Consider the following 20,793-nt stretch of genomic DNA (forward strand, 5'->3'; position numbering starts at 1 on the left):
AGAATAAACAGCCTTGATTTCAATCTAGAAAGGGATGCTTTATGGAGGCTTAGTGCCTGAATGCCTCGCAGTCTTGTTTGATTGGTGTTGAGATGTAAGCAGAGGCAACATGAAATCTCTAAAGCGATATTCACATGCAAACCTTGTAATACACAGTGTTCTCAGGGCAGGGTGGGGGAATGTAAATTCCAAGTACGTGAAAAAGAAAAACAAACAAACATGAGAATGGGGAAAGGCGATTTAAAATTTAGAAGTGGACTCCTCTGTCCAAGGATTTCATCTGTGCTGATGCTACTGGCCCATTGCTCTAGGTAGCAGGAGCAAGGCTTCTAGCTGCCAGTCAACCATTTTCTTTTTGATAATTATTCACATTGCTGTAGAAACGGAAATTATCTCTATTTTCTCACTTCCCAATTGAAAACTGTAATTGCAGCTGCTCCCTCCTCCTTGTTTGGAAGTTTTACATGCAGAGAGTCATCAGCCAGGCTTGCCTTAAATCAAATCTTCCCATGCAGCCTGGGTTATAATCTAGCGAGCACAGCAGCTGCCTAGTCACAGCAAGGAGAAAAGCAGCACATTTCTCCAGCCACTGGCTAGGAAATTCTTGCTAAAAGAAAGGGGCTATGCCTTGTCTGATGCCTTTATGAAAACGTAAAGGAGTCAGCTTCCTGAGGGCTTTCACAGATATTGCTAATCATCTTAAATTGAAACAGGACTTCCAAAACCAGCATGTAAATCCCCGTAACACACCTTCAATTTCTGTCTCCAAGGCTACCCAGCTGTCCTGATCCTCCGTGACAAGCTCTGGAAATGCAGTGATACTTCCTTTTGCACTAGTCCTTCCCTGCTCCTCAATCCCCCCTGCTCTGAAGTCATCTTGCTTGCATGAAACACCACTCCACAGCATGGTGGTGGGTGAGGAGCTGGCCTGAAAGCCCATGGGGAGTCTGAGTGGCAGGGAATGTACAGGCTTTCATCCCTTCCACCAACAGAGAATGCTGCTTCCCTTAGGGATACAAGAAAATAGCCAGAGCCCCCGTGCAGACCTCCCCAGCTTTGCTCACTCATCTGTGCAAGGGCTGGAATGGAGGTCTCCCTAAAACAATGCTAATAGGATTTATTCATGCTGTTTTTATCAACCCTTCTTATTCTGCTTTAAGACGTGCAATTCATGAATAACAGCCACTACTCGCCAGTCACAGAAGTGTATTTTGAGGGACACAGTATGTGTAGCCTTGTTGAATGTTTTCCAGTGACTTTATATGCACACTCTGTGCTGTCACAGATAGCCAAAATCTGCCCTCTTCTGAAGTCCCTTGGGTCTAAATTAGTGAGACTTTCATTTATTGTGATTTGGATCTGAATGTGTTTCCTTGATTGCAGTCCCTGCTGTCACTGAGTGACATGGGGACTTTGTGCTGTGGTGACTTTTGGGGCTTTTTTGGGGTGTCCTGAAGAACAGTCAGCAGACGCATACCCTGTTCTGTCAATGCAGAAGCACCTTCTAACAGTGCCCATCTTCCAGGATGAAAGATTTGCCAAGGCACAGGTGGTGTGGAGTGTCCTAGCAGAGAGCAGGAACCCTCAGCTGGCAGGTCAGCTGAAGGTCTGGGGTGAGACACAGCTTCTCTGAGTTACTCCTCTGACCATTATCCAAGATTCACAGAAGATGTGTTGGATGAGCTGATGAGCCTTTTGTTCTGCACAGATCTCCTCAAAACGCTGCAGGGTCAACAGCACAGTGCCAAACTAGAATCAATGAGGCCTTACACAGACACTCAAGAACAACAAGTCAACCAGTGGATTTGCAGGCAGACTGTAACAGCTTGTTATCTGATGTCCCCTGGGCACAAACACTGAGACATCTGCAGCTTTTGACCTTTTTTTTTTTGTCTCTGCTGGCTCAATAGCTAGTTAGCTGGTCACTCGTTGTGAAAACAAAACAGAGGAAAGGACAGCAAATTGCAATGGGCAGGAGATGCTGGACTATTAGGATGCCAAAAGGACTGGGAATATATAAGTACAGAGGTTGCTTTGCTCTCCTTTATTATTTTATTAAGATCTCTGAGTTGGTTTCTGGAACTCTCTTAGAAGTAAAGTTTTCAATATGCCAGTTGTCACTGAACTTTTATGTTGGTTTTATTTTGCATGCATTTTGCATCTCTATTCTCTTTGCTCGGCACTGCAAGTTAGAAATTAACCTGAAAAACACACATTGAGACTTCACTGACTTTCCCAGATATTTTTTGTCTGAGAACACAAAGCTCTCTTCACAGCATCTCCTCTAGTCCCATCAAGGGGAGGGAAGATCCCCAGAAGTCTGACTTCTGGATCATCCTTTGTACTGAGATCTCAGCTCCTTGGAATGCAGTGACTGCAGTGGCTTATACGTATGGGGGGTGTGAAGCCTCCTTCCTGTTTCTAGGCTCTTGTTAATAAAGACTGTGCCCACATCCCTCACATTAGACAGGGCCCTAATCACCAGCCTTAGCCTAATCTCTTAATTAATTCCTGTTAATGTAAATGGACTCGAAAAGATTCTTTTAGCCATAGTGTTCAAGAAATTAGAGGTCCTTTTTTGAAGAGACAGTGTGTTTCTTCTTTCATGATCTGGTATAATGACAACACTGTCTTGCTGTATGAGAAGGATTTGCCACATCCTATGGTGCTCATTTCTCATCCCTGGATTATAGATTATTTTAAATCAACTCAGGATAATGGGTGACAGCTCAGTGTATATTATGTGTAGCATTTCAGTCTAGCATAGGCAGAGACCTCCTGGCCTCTTGTTTCCATAATTTCTGTGTCTCAGAATGGCCTTGTGTAATACAAGGCAACAATATGTGAAGTTTTGGGACCTGCCAAAGAAATGCACTGTTCTGCTTCTGATTTAATCTGATTTATTCTCATCGCATGGATGTCCTACACATTGCAATCAAGGTCAGAAAAGGATTTGAGCCTGTTTCTGATGTGGGAAGACAGCAGTCCCACAGGTAAAAAACACAAAGAAGAGCTAAGCTCAGATTGACCTTACTGAAAAAAAAGCAATCTCCAAAAATGGAGTGTAACTGGTCAGTATCAAAAAAGTGTATCTGGAGCATGGTAAGAATTGTAGAATTGTACCTGCCCATGTTATAAGCAGAGACTCCCCTCTCTCGTGACTTCAATTTTGCCTAGGAGAATCCATATAAAAACAAATAAATGCCAAGAGAAATATTTCTATTGTTTTCCTTCTCTGTATCTAATGAAATCTGTTCCTTTAAAACAGAGCAATATCCTCCCCTATGATATTTTGCAGTCACATCGCAGAAAGAGTAAAAACCTGAAAGCAAAATTGACTCCTTTTGATTTTTTCCTAGTTCAAGAGAAGAGACATGCCAGTGGGAAGGAGAATAAAAATCACACTGAGTAAAGCTAGATTTTAAACTGCCTCTAATGATCAACAGCTATCATACAAATATTTATTTCTGGTTTTATAGTTTATTTGTGTTAAGGCTGACAGCAGATTTTTAATTTGATATTTGGTCTTACTTATATAAAAATATGTATCTTTTAGGTTGGTTATTTAAGTATTTACTTCAGTAGGAGTTCAGAGTGCAAGTTGTTGAGGGGATAATTTTGTCATGTACTGCTTAAGAATGTGTTTTCTGTTCCCTAATTCTTTGGTTGCTCAGGCTCAGTTCAGTACTAGAGATCAAATCCTGTCTGCACTCAAGTTGACAAGAAAATGTCCAGTAGTTTGAATGGGGTGTTGATTTTATCCTTACTGCTCATGCCGTAGTGGGAGCTGCCATAACATCTAACATCAGCTCTTTAACATCTCTCCAGCACTTTGAAGTGCAGCTCCTCATATTTCATTTACCATTTCAACCAAGAAGCAACAGAGGGACTGCAGCCCTGCTGCTGGAAGTGCAAGAGGGAGGCAGGAGGCAGGAGGATGTGCCATTTATTGCATAACAGGTTGGATAACCTTTTTGCATGTGGTTTGCTCATGTGGTGACAGCGATATGATGTGCAACCCACAGCCACAGGCAGCTTTCTGCAACCTGCCTGTTCTGCAGCTATTACAGCTCTAACCTGTGAGACCATCAATCATCTAGAGATATGCTGCTAAATCTGTACACATGCATGGAAATATCACGACACATGGGGGTTTTCCTCGTGTATTTAGTGCTCGAAATTCCACCAAATTTCAACAAGAGCTCAGCACGTAGTGTGTTCATGAGTGCCTAAGTAGTTAGGAACCAAAGTTCAGGCAGTCAGATTTGAAAAATCTAGTCAGTCTTTGAATGGTGTGCTCTGTTGAAAGGAATCTAGTCTAAAGATGCTCATGAAGTCTGAGAGTTTATGATGTAAAGAAACCTGTAGCTTGTGGTGTGTGCTTTCTACTTTTCCTGGATTTCATTATGCATTCCTGCCTCTCAGAACAGCTGTAACATTAAACCCATTGAAATTTGTAAAGTGCTTAGAAATCCACTGAAGGGAGGCTGTAGAGGAGTAAAAGGTACTCAATTTTCACTGCTGTTCTATCAAGCAGGAGAGTTTCCAGAGTGTCTTAATAATAAATAAGAGTAAATAACTCCAAATGTAGAATCTGTTCTATGTTCATTAATAGGTACCTTTGGGTCTGTGGTTGAGGACAATCTCTTTTAAGGAGAAGGTGAGTATAGATTTGAAGATTTGAATTCATATTTCAATACCTTCTGCATGGCCATGGCTTGAAGCATTGGAGTGTGCTTTAGTAGTGTATGAACATTATCCAGGTCTACCAGAATTTGAATAATAGTGGCAGATTGTTTGACCATTTTCTCCTGTCAATTTTCAACTGGATTTTCAAATAAATCATTCACCAATATTTTTTCCTCATGGTTTGGTTAGCTCAAGAGCCAGCTGAACAATATTCATCAAATAAATTACTCACTTTTTCCTCATCAATCTGCAAATAATTTATTCACAAATACTTTTACATGAGGCAGCCAGCTCTAGCCAGGACAAATCAAGGTAATTTCCTACGCTTTTGATCACATGCCAGTAGGACTTTATCTTGGACAGCTCAATAGAGACAGGTTTTAATGCATAATACATAAATGGGCAAGCTGAGTTTTTCACAGTTCTTTGTGAGCTCTCTACTGTTGCCCATATTTCTGTTCAACTGCTAAAGGGGAATGACAGGGGGGCATATATTTTCCATCCAGGTACGATCGGAAACATTTCACAAAACCGAGGGTGTGGGGCTCACGTCAGCCACAGCAGTGATGGGGCAGCCCCTTGGCTGGAACACGCAATCTGCTCACTGGAGCAAGGCAAAATTTAACAAGAGTTGAGAAGAGGAAATGAAGACGAGTATTGTGCCTGCTTGGAAACACAAAGGGAACCTAGGGGTGGAATGAAATCAAGCAATGTGGAATTTCACCAGCATGCTGGGGATAAAGTCCCTAGCACTTGAGAAAAGGGTCTTCAAATGAGACGACACATCCCTGCACAAATGTCTCCAGGACAACGTTTGTGCTGTGGCTCCCTTTCCCCAGGGTTCTCATGCAAACAGTCTGGAAGCCACTGAGAGCCCCCTTCCTGCCCTAGAGGATGCTGTGTTGCTGATGAGGCAGTCGAGCATGGACTTGCCTGTCCATCTGCCCACACCTCTCGTTTGTTGTGGAGAGCTCCTGGCTGCCACACGCTATGCAATGGCACCAAAAGACTTCTTCTCTGGTTAAGGTTTGCAGTCTGCAATCTGCACTGCATGAGAGGAGCACCTTTGCACCTCTCCCCCTGTGCTGGGTCCTCATCAGGTCAGGTCCTTCTGCTGTTGATCAGCCCTTCTAAATGTTCTTTACTCTTTCCCCCCGTGCTGGATGTGGACCTCATACACAGACATTTCACCCTGTCCCCTGCTGCTCAGGCAAAAAGGTGGGGAGAGCAAAAGTTGTTTATCCATGTTTGCCAGGAGATAAACTTCGCAGAAGCTAGCAAGTGTATGTTGGGGGAGTGGTGCAAGCAGGGAGTGGTTGCGTGTGGGCTTCTTTAGGATCAGGGCGTGTTCATGTTTCATGAATATGTGTGTGTATAATAATGTGTTTAATACAACACTCCAATCTTGATCCTTCCCTGGAATTCTGCTGGCTAACCTAGTTACCCCCAAATGAGAGACACTTTCAGCCTATACATTATGCAGAAATGTAGGTATGAAGAAACGTAAGCAAGGATTTTTACAGCATCATCAATAAATAAATATGTGCTATCTACTCAAATCAACAACATGCTAAACACTGAAAGTCAAATGGGATGCCTTCCTGAGAAACAAATAACTGACCATGTATTTACTCTGCAGCTCATGAATAAACATGGAAAATGCACAAAAACAGAGGAAGATATTTGTCTCAACTTGGAGAAAGCTTCTGGCTCAGACTGGCTCTCATAGCTGAACGATACAAAATGGAATTGGCAAGGGGGAAAAATGACATAATCACATACATGTAACAATCCACTGAAAGTAGGACACACAAAAAGGAGAAGAAAACAGGCTTTGAAGGAGAAGGTAGACTAACACAGTGGTCAGCTTCAGACCTGCTCTTTCTGTCATCTATGGTGGCGATTTATCAGCCGTGGATAAATGGCTCTCAAATTGAATGAGGGATCTCAGACACCTGCTTAGATTGTCACAACATTACAGAATGTATTTTAACACATCCTGCTGCAAGGCCATGTACTGAGGAGGGAAGAGCATAGTGATGAATGGCAGGATAAAGATGCTCTCAGGGAAAACACAGATGTACAAAGAGATTTGGGGACTCAACACGGGTAATGAACTCCACAAGCTTTTTGTACAGCAGAGGAAACAGTCTACTTCCATTTTTAGTTATGAGAGAAGGGGAAAAACAATGACTGAGAAATGACTTTTACTCAGTGCACAGCATGTGTGTATAGACCACAATGACATTGTACCCATGGTGGGTGCCTGCAAGTCAAAAAAAAACCACTTAGAAACACTGGAGTCCAAAAAATCTGCAGCGACTGGAACTAAATCTTACAATGTGAGGCTTCAAAGAAAACAATCTATTCAGTTAAACAAGAAGTGATAGAAGCACCATGTATAGTTACTTATCCATGAAAACGGGATGGATGTGCAGTTTTGTAGGCAAAGGCATAACAAGTTCTGATGTCTCGAAGTTGAAGTTAGACAAATTCAACCTTGAAAGAAGCAATTTCCTAGCAGCAAGGATAATTAAACATTGGAATAAATTAGTAGGTGGAAGAAGGCAGCTGCCATTACTTGAAGTCTTTAGAGGTGTTGTCTTTCTAACTCACTTTGATCCAGCTGCTGAGGAAAAAGTCTATGACTTTTGTATATGGGTCAGATTAATGTGTTATAGTGGCCCTTCTGTCTGGAAGTCTGACTATATGTGGGGGAAAAGTGATTCTTACTGAAGTAAAAGAGTGAGAGGTGCTTGTTGAGAATACAACCCAGGGCTCAGGACAGCATAGGGTTTCAGGATTAAAGCTTGATGAAGTATCAGGACTTTAACCAGTGTGATGATGAAAGCTGACTAGTGAGGGTGAGTCGTCTTCTAACCTGCTTTCTCAATTTGATATAAGGGGGACGTCTTGGTTTACGGAAGTGACATTTTCCGGTGAAGAAAAAGTGTGTTTAAATGCTGGCTAAAGGAGGAGAGCAGAATGACTGGAAACAGGCAGCAAGAACAAGCAGGGATATGAGGGCATTGTGAACATATTTGAAGACAGTCTTGTTTTGCCTGGGCAGTTTTTTCTCAGTCACATTTGTGGATTCCAACTGGGAGCTGGGAGAACTTGTGTTTGAACAAGACCAAGTGTCCCCCAGAGAGCTCATGGCTGCAGCACTGCAAAGAGATTGATCTACTCCATGCAGGAGCTCAGGTAACTCAGGAATTGTGGAAGTTCTCCTCAGCAGTTCTAGGAGGGTCTCATCTCATTCCGATCAGGCAACTCCCTCTCTCCCATAAAGCGTAACAGAAGGAATAACAAAGTCCAGCCTAGAACCCAGTCTGATAATCATGCTCAGTCAAGAACACAGCACACACTTCCTGCTATTGGGAGCAAACAACCTCGCCCAAGTCATGCTCAGGATCAAGGTGCACTGGAGATGCTTGAATAAAGCCTAAACCAGCCATTTCGTGCAGGAGCAGCTGTCCCAAACCATGCACAGGCTCCAGAGATTCCCCACACAGGGATCTTTCTCTGTGACGGAGCCTGGACAACAGAGGGCAAGACGTGCCCAAGGAGAGCACAGATATCACAGAGAATGTGCCAAGGGGGCTGAAAGAGCAGATAACTGTCCGAGCTACTAGAGCCGCCCAGTGCCTCCGCTCTTTGTTTTTACAAACAAACAGGAAATTAAATCCCCGAGCAAACAAAAATCTCCGAGCAGGCTGGGAAGAAAGGAGGTGGAGTTGGTGGCACGAATGCCATGCTGCAGCAGCCCCTCATCGAGTTAACTGTGATCGCGGGCAGGGGAAAAGACACTGAGTCTCAAAAAAGGGCAGAGCTGCTTGTGGGGGTGCCCTGCACCAGTGGGGTAGCGAGCGGTGCCTTGTCCATGAAATGCTTGGGGTGTCTGTGCTCCCCCTCTCCCCAGCCAGGCCGTGGGCAGGGTGGTATCACAGGAGCAGGGGCAGGCCCGGGGATGGGCCGGGGACACGATGGGCACCCCCAGCACCGCCTTTGAGGCTGCCCATGGCACGAGTGGCCCCCGTGTGTGCCTGGGGCGGTGGGCAGCCCGGCAGCCAGCCCCGTGGGGCGGTGTCTGGGGACAGGGCCAGCAGTGACCCCGAAATGTGCGGGGCTCCGTGAGGGAGCAGAGAGGGCACAGGCGAGAGGAGAGCGGGCACAGCGAGCCCCGGGAGCGGGCACCAGGGGACCCCCCCCCCCCCGTGAGGCGGGGCCGGGCGGGCTCGGCAGCCGGGGCAGGAACGAGTGACCCCACAGTGCCCCAGGGGCCCCGCGCTGCCCGGGGGCCGCTCCCGGCCCGGCGAGCCCGCCCTCCCGCACCGGGGCTTTCCCGGCCACGTGTGCGCGGCGGCGGCCCCGGGAGGACAGAAGGGAGGGAGGCGGCCAGGGCAGCGCCGTCCTCCGCCGGGCCCCGGGACCAGCGGCCGCGCTCTCCTCCCTCGCTCGCTCCCTCCCGCCTGAGGGGAAGGGCCGGGCCGCGCCGGACCCCGCGCCGCCCCCGCTACCTGCGGGCGGGGGCGGGCGCTGGGAAAGTTTGTCTCTGTGGTTGGCTGCGCCGCGCGGCGCGGCCGGTCGGGGCGGGCGGGCGGCTCCGTGCGCCGGCAGGGCAGGGCAGCGAGCGGCCGGCCGAGGAGCGCTGCCCGTGCCCCCGGGCCAGCCCAGCCCAGCCCAGCCCAGCCCGCCGTCCCGCTCGCCTTCCGAGAGGCGCCGCGCAGCCCTGCCAGCATGGGGCACCGCGGGGAGAGGGCGTCCTGCCTGCCTCTCCTGCTCCTCGTCCTGCTGCTGCTCGGTGAGCCGGGGGTGCGCGGCCGGGCCGGCGGGGAGGGAGAGCGGGGGGCGCTCGGGCACCTCGGGCGCAGGGAGCGCGGGGGGCCGGGAGCGAGCGGCCCGGGGCCGTGCCCGCCTGGGGCTCAGCCCGCCTGGGGCTCAGCGGCGGAGCCCGGCCGGGCGCTGCTCTCGGCGGGGCCGGGCTGAGCCGCCGGCCCGCGGCCCCGGGCGGGATCGGCTCCCTCCGGGGGATCGCCGCCGGGCATTTCCCCGAAACTTCAGGGCGTCCCCGGAGCGGGGGCGGTGGCGGGCGCTGCCCGGGCTCCCGGAACGTGGCGGCGCGGCCGTAGTGCCGGTGAAGGAGCCGGAGCGGGGCTGTGCTGGCGGGGCGGTGGGAGCGCTCCTCGCTCGGAAGCCTCACCTGGCGGAGGTGAAGCCGCTCGTTGAGGCGGGGACCCTCCGTGTGCCTGTCCCCGGGGGCTGCGAGAGCGGCCCCGCGCCCTGCTCCGGTTCTCTGGGCACACCGGAGCTTCCCCCTCCCCACCGGGCTCCCGGGTTTGCTGCCTCTGCCGGGAAGTTCTCCCGCTAGGAGAGGGATAGTGTGTAATTGTGTGGGTGATGGTTTACGCCGCGCTCAGGTAATTGTGTAGCTGTCGTTAGCATGACATGTGGCATTGTTCCTCACCGGTGTCAGTGCCAGCCAGGCAGCGTGCGGGAGTAAAGACAAGCAAGCGCTACATACACAAAAGGGTGGGTGGTGGGTTGTCCTGGGATTTTTTTTTTCTCTTCATTTTTTTCCCCCCTCCCCACCGTTGTGCTTGTAGCATTGTTGCTAACCCTGTTACAGAAGTAGCGGTGGATGTAAAAGTAGAGAAGCAGAAGACTGTTCGGGTTAGGTAGCGCTGTGCAGGAGTATTTAGGTGGCTTTGTGTTGGCTCTGGGCAGGCAGAAGGACATCAGGTGCTGGCGAGCAAGCGTGTCCCACAAGTTACTCTACGTACTGCGTGATTCAGAACACTTGATTAATTGCAGGTTGTAAGTGGGAGCCTTTTCCATATTTCAGGTGGAAGGAGCAGCTGAACAGTGGCCCAGCCCCACTGCCACTGCCAACACTCTTCTTTAAACAAAACTCTGTTCACTGACTTAGTTTGTGCTCGTACTTTTGACTTCGCTGCTACTTTTTTGTTTCCCCCTTAAGTCTGCCAGAGCACTTCCCTCGTTGTTTGGCTGTTGAATCTTTCATAGCCAGGTCTGCAGAGCTGAGAGCTGCAGTTGGAAAGTCAGCCTCCCAAACCTGGTCATGTCCCAGTCTTTTTCCTGAGGCTGCTTGCAGGCTATTGGGGCAGAGGGTGTTCTGTCTACAAGATCCTACCAGACAAAAGTGTCCACTGTGCTTTCTCTTACTTGCAGGTGATGTTAGTCATCTCGTTTATCTTTTCAGTATAGGCTTTCTGCCAGCCAGGGAAACAGTCAAGAGGTGGAGAGCTCACCTTCAGTGTTTTCGTTTAGAAACAGAAAGGGAATAAGATTTTTCAAGAGAATGGTTTAGTAGGACAAGCAGAAAATCAAGACTCTCAGATGCTCAAGGTCATGGAGCAAAAAGTTAAAACTATTAAGGATGATGCACAACAGGAAAGTTGCTTCCTTATTAATTCAGGAAGAAATAATTAGAAGAACTTAGAAGTGTTCATGCAGAGATATATGACCATTGTTCATGATCTGGTTTGTCTAGATGTTCTGAATTGTCTCTCAGGGATTTTCCTTTGGTGATTGGAATGGTGCTTTTAAAATTGAAAGTGTTTTTGTGTGCAGAAAAACCTCTGAACTGTAGTCTTATTTGTGATGTGTGTTGTAGAGTGCCTATCTTCTGATACCATTACTTGGTGACTTCTATGAGATATTCCAAAGGTTAAGAGGTTTGGAAAGTAGTAATTCTCTCACTCTGGATGGGAGAAGTGTGCTTCTGTGAACCATGTCTAGCAGGTCATTAATGGAGAGACAGGTTGGAGCTTTTCCTGCAAGTCTTGGGGAATCCTTGTGTAAGGGAGGTGGAGGAAAGGAGCTGGACCTAGACAAGTTTATCCCTTGTGAGTACTTAGACTTGGCTGTTTTCTTCAGATACTTACAAAACAATCCAACAAAAGGATGCAAATGGCTGAAGTATTTGGCTGTGAACAAATAAGAATGTTTTATCATCCTTTGTTTTTGATCCAGTACAGTTATAATCTGCTTGGTAAGGAGATTTTGGGATCCTGATACTTAGGCTTGATCTCGTCTCTCTTTTCTTCCCTCTGGTGTGGTTAGATCCTGAGAAAGGAGGGCATTTTGCTCTGTCTGTTTCATGTGTGATTTCACTCTGCAGCCACTCTACCTCATCAACCTGCTCTGGAATGAAATGCTCTGGAAACCAAAACATCTCTCCTAGGACAAGACAACCAAAAACCAAAACAAGTATCTGATTGTCACCAGGGCTCAGACAGTAAAGTAAACAATAAGCATTCCACCTCCTGGATTCTTTTTCGTGGTTCTTATTTGAGGTTCAAAGTAATAATTTCAGTGGATCTGGAAAAAAAAAAGTTTAAATGCTTTGGGGCGTGAGGAGAACATGTACTCAGTAGATCCTGGGGGAAGACCACTGATAATGGGTTTCCCAGAGATGGCCTTTTTCTTACTCACCTTTTAGAACTGCATGGCACTCACTGTCTGCTATGATGAAAGTCAGTTCCAGCATGCCAGAAGAACCCCAGGAGCTGTGTGTTTAGATGAATGGAGTTGTTTCCTGCATCTCGTGTGTCTGAAATTATTTTTGTTTCTTTTCCTCAGAAGCTACAACAATTAGTCATTTGAATCAAGGTTTAATTCACGCTCTGCAATAGAAGGCTTTTGGTAATTAGTGTAAGTTATTGTGATCATGCACTTCAAGGAAAAGCCTGCTTTAATCTTTTCCTGCATTTGCAGCTAAAGTGGGAACATTAGAAAACGGGAGAGCCTCAAGGTTTAGGGCAGGGAGGCAATGTAGGGATGACTGCCTACGGAGTGTTCCAAGGTATGTTAGGGTGGAATCTGCTCCCTCTTCCCTTGCTGGTGCCTACTTACCTGTGGGTGAGCCCAGGGCTGGCCCTGGTGGCCTTTGCCTGTTTTTGGGAGGAGGCAGGCTCAGATCCTCACTGCTACTCAGAGAAGGCTTACAGCTAGACCTGCCTGTCTCTTGTGACTTAGGAGGTGGCTAAAAAGGTTCCCAAAGGGGAAATGCAGACTGCTAAGGCACTAGAAGCATGTAGTGAGCGTTGGAACTGGGTTGGTGAGGCACTGAAGGGCAGGTGGTGTTGCTGAGGGGGAAGCACTTTCCCTGTGGCTTTGTCATGCTGATGTATTTTCTTGGTGTGTAGGCTGCAGGAACATGTGGGAATGGAAGGGTGAGCAGTGTAGTGAGTGTTTGTTCCTTTGCATCCTGTGTTCTTCAGGGCTGGCAGATGACAGCTTAGTCACCTTCTCTGGCTCTCTTGCATCTTTGTAGGTGCCTCTCTGGGGCTGCTTTTTAGGGAGCCTAGGTGCTTTTTCTGGAATCCTTCGACCTTGTTCCTCAGGTTTCTCGATGGCTACATTTCAACATAGCAACAGCTTGCTCTCTTTAGGTAGCCTCTGTTGTATTTGGCTCTAATCCCTGAACTGAGGTATAAACCTGCCTGAACAAGATTTGAAGTAAGCAGTAGGGGTCATTTAAAAATGCAGCCACATGCTTGATTAGAGGGGAATGTGCTCAAGAAATAATATATATCCATCCCTCTAGTTATATAAACAAACATTCAGAGACATTTGAGATTTCAGCTTTCACATCTAATGTATTCATGGGTTGATTTGTTTCTGTGTGGTTGTTTCTTGTTGTTGTGGGTTGGGTTTTTTTTTCCCCAATCTCCATAATCCTTGTCAAACACTAACCTGCAAAACAGAAATGTATATTTTTTTTTAGAAGGGAAATGGGTACATATCTGAATAAGGTATTTTTAGAAAGTGAGCATTTCAATTGTCTGGTTTTAGATGCCTTTCAGTGATATATTTTATGGTGTGTGAAGTTCTGTGTTTTAGAAGGAAGGGAAAGGGGACACATTGTCTAAAAATGTGAATTCTTTCAGATTATGTATAGAAGTCGATTGAAAGTTAAGTTGGAAAGAACTTGAGGAAAACATTGCTAACATGAGCTAGGTCAAAGTAGGGGTTATGTTAGTGTCTATAAAAGTCTCTAGTACTTCAAAAAGGAAGATATTAGATGGAGTATAAAGTCAGTGTGTATATTGTAATACCAATAAAAATATCTGTTTAATACTTTGTTTTTTACTTTTATTGGAGATGTTACCAGGCCTCTGATATTTGTTCTGCTTTCTCAGATCTGTGATAGTAAGTGATAAAGTCTGTTTTATAGAGACCTGTGAGGTGAAATTGTCTAGGCATACCGATCTTTCCATTTCTCTCCAAGAATAATAAGCAGTTTTGTGCATGACCCCAGTTCCTAACCTGCACAAGGTACCACAAAACTGGATGGAACAAGGCAGGGAGAGACTGTGGCATAAGCAGGTTTGAAGTTGTTAGAATTTCCTGTTCTAAAGAAGAAATGAGCTCGTATCAGAGAGATACTAGGATCATGATTTTTCCTTTTCTTTTCTTTTTGTAAGTCGATTTTCTAGAAAACCTCAAATTCCAGTTATTTTTCAAGACTTGAATATCTACTGAGAAGAGACTTTAAAAATAATAAGATACTTTTAATATACCTTGTCTTTTGCAAAGGGCAAAGGTATAAAATCAGTTTCAGACCAAACTGCTTTTGGATAAACTGACAGATAGCTGCTAAGGTGCCAAAAGTCTTGAATAATGTCTTTGAGATGAGCAGCATATGTAAAATAGGATAAGAAGCATGACAGAAATTAAAGAACTTAAAGTTTCTTAGGTTTTTTTGAGTTTGGTATCAGAAGCTGGCTTATTCATATACATGTAAGATTTCATAATTGTAAAGCAGAACTGATTTCTTCTTAATGAAGTCTGAGACAGGATTAAAGGTGCTTTTTTTTTTTTTTTCTCCATTCCTTCCAGAGTTGGAAGTGGTTTCAAAGCTGGGTTTCCAATGGAAACTGTAATCAACTTTGACTGTGGCATTCTGACCGACTTTAAAGTGAGTTAGATAGAAGGTAGAACCAATGTTGCTAAATGCCTGTGTTGAGTCTTGGAAAAGTTATGAAGCAATGTGGTGTAATGCCTATAGATTTCAGTTGACATAATTGCAGTGGGGAGTGCTTGAAACTGGCACTGAAGTGTTGCAGTTGGTGTTCCATTTCACTTGCCTTCCTCCTGGAGGAGGCAAGTTGTGGGGAAAGAGGGGCTGGAGAAGTAGCCTGGCAAGCAGGATCTGTTGTATGCAGCAGTGGCAAAATCCTGCTGCAGAAATATGAAGAATTGCTGAAGCAAGCCGAAGTATTTGACTAGTTATAATCTCCACGGCCAGATGGAATTTGCATGGATGCTCTAAAGGATCTGAACTGTTAGCTGAGCTATGGGAAGAAGAGGTAAGAAAGGCAGAGAATCCTGGACAGGATTTCCTTTAAAAAAGAATCTGAGGGTGGTTTTTAGAATTAATTGACTTGTGAACTTCAGGAATGAGAACTAATTAAAGACTGGAGCTCCCAGGCAATCTGTCACAGCTGCCAATAAGCAGGGCTGGCAGCAATGCCTGTAGTATATCTACTTGTTACTGTTTGTTATGAGTGCCATCTCTTAAATTGTTTATTATTCTGCAGGACTTCAGGCATTCATGTTGAAATTTTCTGGGCTGCGTGTCTACCATGGGTTGACTTTTTTTTTCACCCAGGAAACACTGCTCCCCTCATTCCCTCTTTCCTTAAAAAGTTCCAGTATTTCCAATAGTTGCACTTGGGAAAGGCAGCAGGGTGAATTCTCTTTTTCCTTTTTGATTCTTGTAGGTTCCAGCTATTTCTTCCTTGTCACTCTTGAACCAATAATAATCCTAGCTGCCAAGTTTAGAAGTTCTAGCACAACCATGGTTTAGAACAAGAACTGAAAATTTGGCTGGAGTGTTAACTCTGCATCAAGAATGTGGCTTTTGCTGTTTGTAGGAAAATGTCCAAATTTGGCCACATTATAAGGCTTGGAAAAGCATCAGTTCGTAAAAGCTTAATAGGGAATTAGTCTCAGGTCTCTAGAGAAAATGTTCTGTCATTGCTTGTAAGGTGTAAAAGGATTACAACTGCAGTTGGGGGTGGAGAAATGGAGCCCTCCTTTTTATTCCAGTTTCAGACTTCTGTAAATGTGTGTGAAGGCCTTTCTTTTTTCCCCCCCTTCTGTTCATTTTTTCTCTCCTTTTGCCAAATTGGCCAATGCTGGAGTGATGTACTGGTCTGTGTGGATCACTGATCAGAGCTGCTGTGAGAGTCTGCTGCTTGTAGCACACAAAGTGTATATATATATATCATCTTTCTTATATGTAGCTTGGAAAAAAAAAAAATCAATGTAAACTTTGTGTTGCTTTTAACTTTTGTTCTCTGGCTTCAGTTCCTCTCTCAGGCTTTTTTCCCAGATATCCATCACCATTCTTTACTTCACACTGGCTGTAAAACAACTCCTGCTGCTCTAGCTGCTCTTATTCCACTCTCTCTTTAAAAGGCTTGATTAGTCTGGACTTGCCTTTCTGCCTTTCTTAAAGACATGGTTTAGCTGTGCTGCTCAGTGCTTGCTTCATGCCTGCAGTTTGTGTGCTCTCATGGTTTTTGAGTCACCCTTTTCTTAGCCTCTGAAAAGAGTTTGGTGCAACCATCGCTGGGGGTGGTGTTGGTTAGCGAGAGTCCAGTTCTCCGACAAAAGCTGGCTCAGGTTTGCAGGTCTTAAAAAGAACAGTTGCCAGTGTAGAGGACTTTGTTTCCGTGCATGTTGCACTGCTGGCTCCGAGTGCAGAGATTCAGCGTGGTGTTTGAGTGGGCCTTTGATGCAGTGTGGCTGTGGGGAATCTTTGAGCGGGGCTGTAGCGCATTGTTCTCCTACGCGCGTTAAAATGATTGTTGCAAGAGAGGCATCCGCGGGGACCTCTGCCAGCTCCTTATTGATGTGTGCAGTTTCATCTATTGACACGCTACCCTTCATTATTACACAGTGGATCCTGTGGCAGTGGAATTCGCTATTAAATCTGCCCCGCGAAAGAGAATTGGCTGAGGCTGCTTTAAAAGCAGTGTGACCCCTGCATTTGCAAAGAATAGCTTCTAAATATGAAACAGATGCTGAACTGGTGGAGGATGCTTCCTAGATTTTCAGGGTACCAAACACAGTCATTTTGAGCAAAAAAATAAGAATTTGGCTCATTTGCGAATGGTAATTCAAGTTCCAATACCCATTTTTCCCCCTCAGAAATGCATGTCTAATCAGTACATGGATTTGTGCTTGAATGCAGCCAGTAATACTGAGGTGAAAATAGGCAATTATTTGTTAATGGGAACTGTTAGAATAGGCAGCGAGGTGTTAGTCTTTCTGTCTGCACTCTAATCCTCTTCCTAGAGGGGGGGAGAGGTGATGTATCTTCCTTTGCCTTTTGCCTTTGCCACAGACTATCTTGTGCTTTCACAGCACCACCCAGAATATTTACCCAGATAACATCCACCTTTTCCCATAAAGAGAAGTTATATTCTTTAGGAACCCAGCAAGATACTATATACTGGGGAGGTGATGTCAGTGGATGGTGTCTGTGTAAAGGGCCTTTATGGTGTATGTGCAGTGTTCCCATCCTGTTCATATGGAGGTTTAAATTAATGCAGAGTAAGAAGTGTATCTCATCAGCCTTGTTTCTGTTTGATCTCAGGGCTTGGTCCTAGACAAGGCATGTTGTACCTTTGGGCAAACAGAGTTTAAGTGGTGGCCTCATCAGTGAGAAAATAAAGAGCATGACAGCTTATTGGAGACAAAAATCACTCGGTGGGAAGTAACACAAGGCTGGGTCTTCCCTGTCTTATCACAAAGCTGGGTTGAATGGTCACTAAAGCTATTGACTGAGCCCTGTCTGCTGGCAACTCTATTGATAGGCACCTGTCAATAGTTGCAAAGCTACTGACATCCCTAGGTCTGTGGGTTTATCTATTAAAAAATATTTGAGAAATAGCATATATACCCTGATGTCAGTGGGCACAGAAGTATGGCTGTTGCTTGAAATTAGAAGTGGGAGAAGAGAGAACTGGAGTAGGGCATGCTTTCCACAGAGAAAGGGAAGTGCAGGAATAGCTTGTTTAAAATGGAAGAATTAGTTAAAGGGATGTCTGCATGAGATGGTGGTGCTGGGGCAGTTATCACCACAAAACAGCCTTGGTAAAGAACCACAGGTTTCTCAAAACTCTGCAGTTGAATCTTGAAGTACCCTGGTTTTCTGAGCCAAGTTTTCTGCTCATCACTGGCTGGTAAATGGAATATCTAATTGCAGACTCCTGCGGAGTTTAAAACAAGGACTGAAGTGTGATGCATGTGGCTGCAGGGTATGCTGTGGCATCTGAGTTGCTGGTGTCTGCCTTTTAAGTCTGAAAGGGAGGGTTGAGGGGGAGGTTGCAGTACTGTGAATAGAGTTACTGGGTGGGGATGTCCTTCCAAAATAGCCAAAGAACAAATGAGACTTCACATGGAACCCTTGTTCCTGCTTAGGACCAGAGAGGCCTCAGGGCGTGTGCCTGTTCCAGGCTTTGCCTTATAGACCTCTGAGGATCAACAGAGATAGGCCAAAGTTACTTAGAAAGTATCTGTTAAAGGTAATTTGAAGTATGTTTTACTGACCCTCCTCTTGATCTGAGCCATCAGCTTTTAGTTTGTATGTATATAGAGGGATTTTTCTCCCTGTCTGATGTTTTAGAGAGACCCTTAAACCTCCATGTGCATCTGAGCAAAGGTAGTAACCTACAAGTGGATGCAGAGCAGTGCATGGGACACTTCTGTACTGAAACTTGTAAGGTGGGTCCTTTCCTTGCTTTAACAATTCCTACCCCAGGATGAGTCCCTTTACCCGGATTTTCACAAAACATGCATTTGTCATCCAAGTAATGTGCTGGCTTTCTTCTGTATTTTCTTTTTTTTTTGCTTGCACTTCTGGTATTGGTGCATTGGGGTGAGAACACGCTTTGCATATGTGGGTTTGGCCCGAGTCCAGTGTGAGTTCTGCCCTCACATGAGTGGCAGTCTGGGCTCAGCACTAATCCTCGAGTGTCAAGGTTGCCTTGTTGCTGTGGGATCTTAATTGCAGTCCAAAGTTGAGCTTTGGTCAGGTGACTGCCATGAGTACACAGATGTTTCTTGGAATTTAAACTCTGCAACAGAGGTTGGCTCCTGAGTGAGCTCAGACCGCAGTTTCTGATATGACACAGCCAGATATGTGTTGGCTGTGGCTGACACACTCACGAGGAGGGACAACCCTGTCTGCCCTAGTTTTGACTGTTCTGTTTGCATGGGTGAGTGAAGGACTTTGACCTTCGAAGTTATTTGAATGCTTCTTGGCACTAGTTAACACCACCACTTCCTTCTGCACCTCCCCAGCAATTGCTGTTTTCATAGGCATTAGAAACTTGAAAAGCTCATAAAGTGACAATTGTTTTCAATACATAAAGCCAAGGAGATTTTTAGCTTGTGGTAATTAATACCCTACCTTTAGGACCTCTGTATTGTCCTGGATGTATGTCACCAGATAATGACAAAATGGTCTGATGATTTGTTTCTGTGTCTAAATTCCTCACAGGCAATTGCATGTACCCTTCTCTTGTAGTTTGATATAAAATTTGCTCCTGGTACATTTACCATGTTTCAGACAGATCGTCAGTACTTCTTCAGAGGCAGTGATGTGTCTGGGTAAGTCAGGCTGGGTTTGGACACTCTGTAAAGGTGTGCAAAGGGGAGAAAGCATGGCTTACCTGTGTTTTTTTTCTGCTGTGGCACTTCTTAGAGACCCCTGGTTCATACACTGAGTGTAGCTTGGAGGGTTGGTGGGAGTTTCAGGGGACCTGTGGGTCTGTTTCAGCAGCCTCTGCCACAGGAGCCTGAGACTGTCTCCTAACTAGCCTGCCTGTACTGAAGAGGTTCTGCTTTTTGTTGGAAAAGATGGCATATGTGCTTTGTATTGAAGTGGGTGAAGGGCAGTGAGTACCTGCTGGGAAACCTGAATAGCACTTGGACAGAATTCTGCTCATCTGGTGGTATATATTGTTGGCAATCCTAGGAGAGCAGAATCTCTCTCTTGCCCTCTTTCAGAACATCTGTTTCTGTGCATGAAGTTGTCTTTTGCCTGCCTTTTTTTCTTCCATCTGAATCCATTTCTACCTAAATAGTCTTCTTTGCAGTATCAGAGGCGTCAATGACAGCAAGGATTTTTGTCAGGTCATCTTGGGTGTTTTGTTCTGCAGGAAAGTCACTGTGGGTAGAAGCACTGGAGTGTACACTTGTGATGGGCAGAGCTGTGAGAGACTGTGGGGACGTGAGCTGAGCTGTGTTTGAGCTCACTGAGGCAGAATGATAGCAAAGGTATAACAGTAGAGAGGCTTTTTCACTAGGATCTTGGTGCTTGTGAAACTTTACAGAAGTTTCTTATTGTATCTGTTTCAGAAAAAGGACATGTATGCCATCTCTTCTTACTGTAACAGCTGGTCTAATGAAAGGTCTCTGAAGAATATTGCCTTATATTACTGTGTTACATAAATACTGCTACACTGTTACACAGTTATTCTGTGACTTCTTGTAATTTTGATGATTTTTGCCACATGAATGCTGAATTATGCATTGCATGGAAGCTCCTGTCACAAGTCCCAAGTAATAATAAAACTGGAGTTTAAAACTGAATGAGCTCTAAAAATGAAATAGTTGGCAGAACATACTTTGAATTTATGGTGGGGGTCATATAGAAATTCCTCTGTCCATTTCTGGATTCCCCCTCCTTAGCATCATCTACCTCTGATTATTACAGATATTTTTTGAGATAGAAACTAATTAGAATTAGGGCTATGAAGATGAAGGGACTGCTGGGGAAGCCATACAAGGGCAGCTGAGGTCACTTGTTCTGTTCAGCCTGGAGGAGACTGAGGGGAGACCTCATTGCAGTTCCAGCTTCCTCATGAGGGGAAGAGGAGGGGCAGGCACTGATCCCCTTGTGGTGACCAGGGACAGGATCCAAGGGATTGGCCTGAAGGTGTCAGGGGAGGTTTAGGTTGGATTTTGGGAAAAGGCTTTTCATCCAGAGGGTGGTTGGGCACTGAACAGGCTCCCCGGGGCAGTGGTCACAGCACCAAGACTCACAGAGTTCAGGAAGTG

General features: G+C 45.6%; 1 protein-coding gene across 1 annotated transcript in view; it reads left to right on the plus strand.

Moving 5' to 3' along the window:
• The first annotated feature begins 9,415 nt into the window (after positions 1 to 9,415).
• The window catches only part of PTGFRN (prostaglandin F2 receptor inhibitor), a 65,288-nt gene continuing 53,910 nt past the window's right edge, over positions 9,416 to 20,793 (plus strand). Inside the window, exon 1 of the mRNA XM_083854823.1 lies at positions 9,416 to 9,493. Within this exon, the coding sequence (XP_083710949.1) occupies positions 9,430 to 9,493 (64 nt within the window). The 5' untranslated portion in view covers positions 9,416 to 9,429. The remainder of the gene's footprint in view (positions 9,494 to 20,793) is intronic.

This window comes from Zosterops lateralis, assembly GCF_965231275.1.
Source record: "Zosterops lateralis genome assembly, chromosome: 2".
Classification (NCBI taxonomy): domain Eukaryota; kingdom Metazoa; phylum Chordata; class Aves; order Passeriformes; family Zosteropidae; genus Zosterops; species Zosterops lateralis.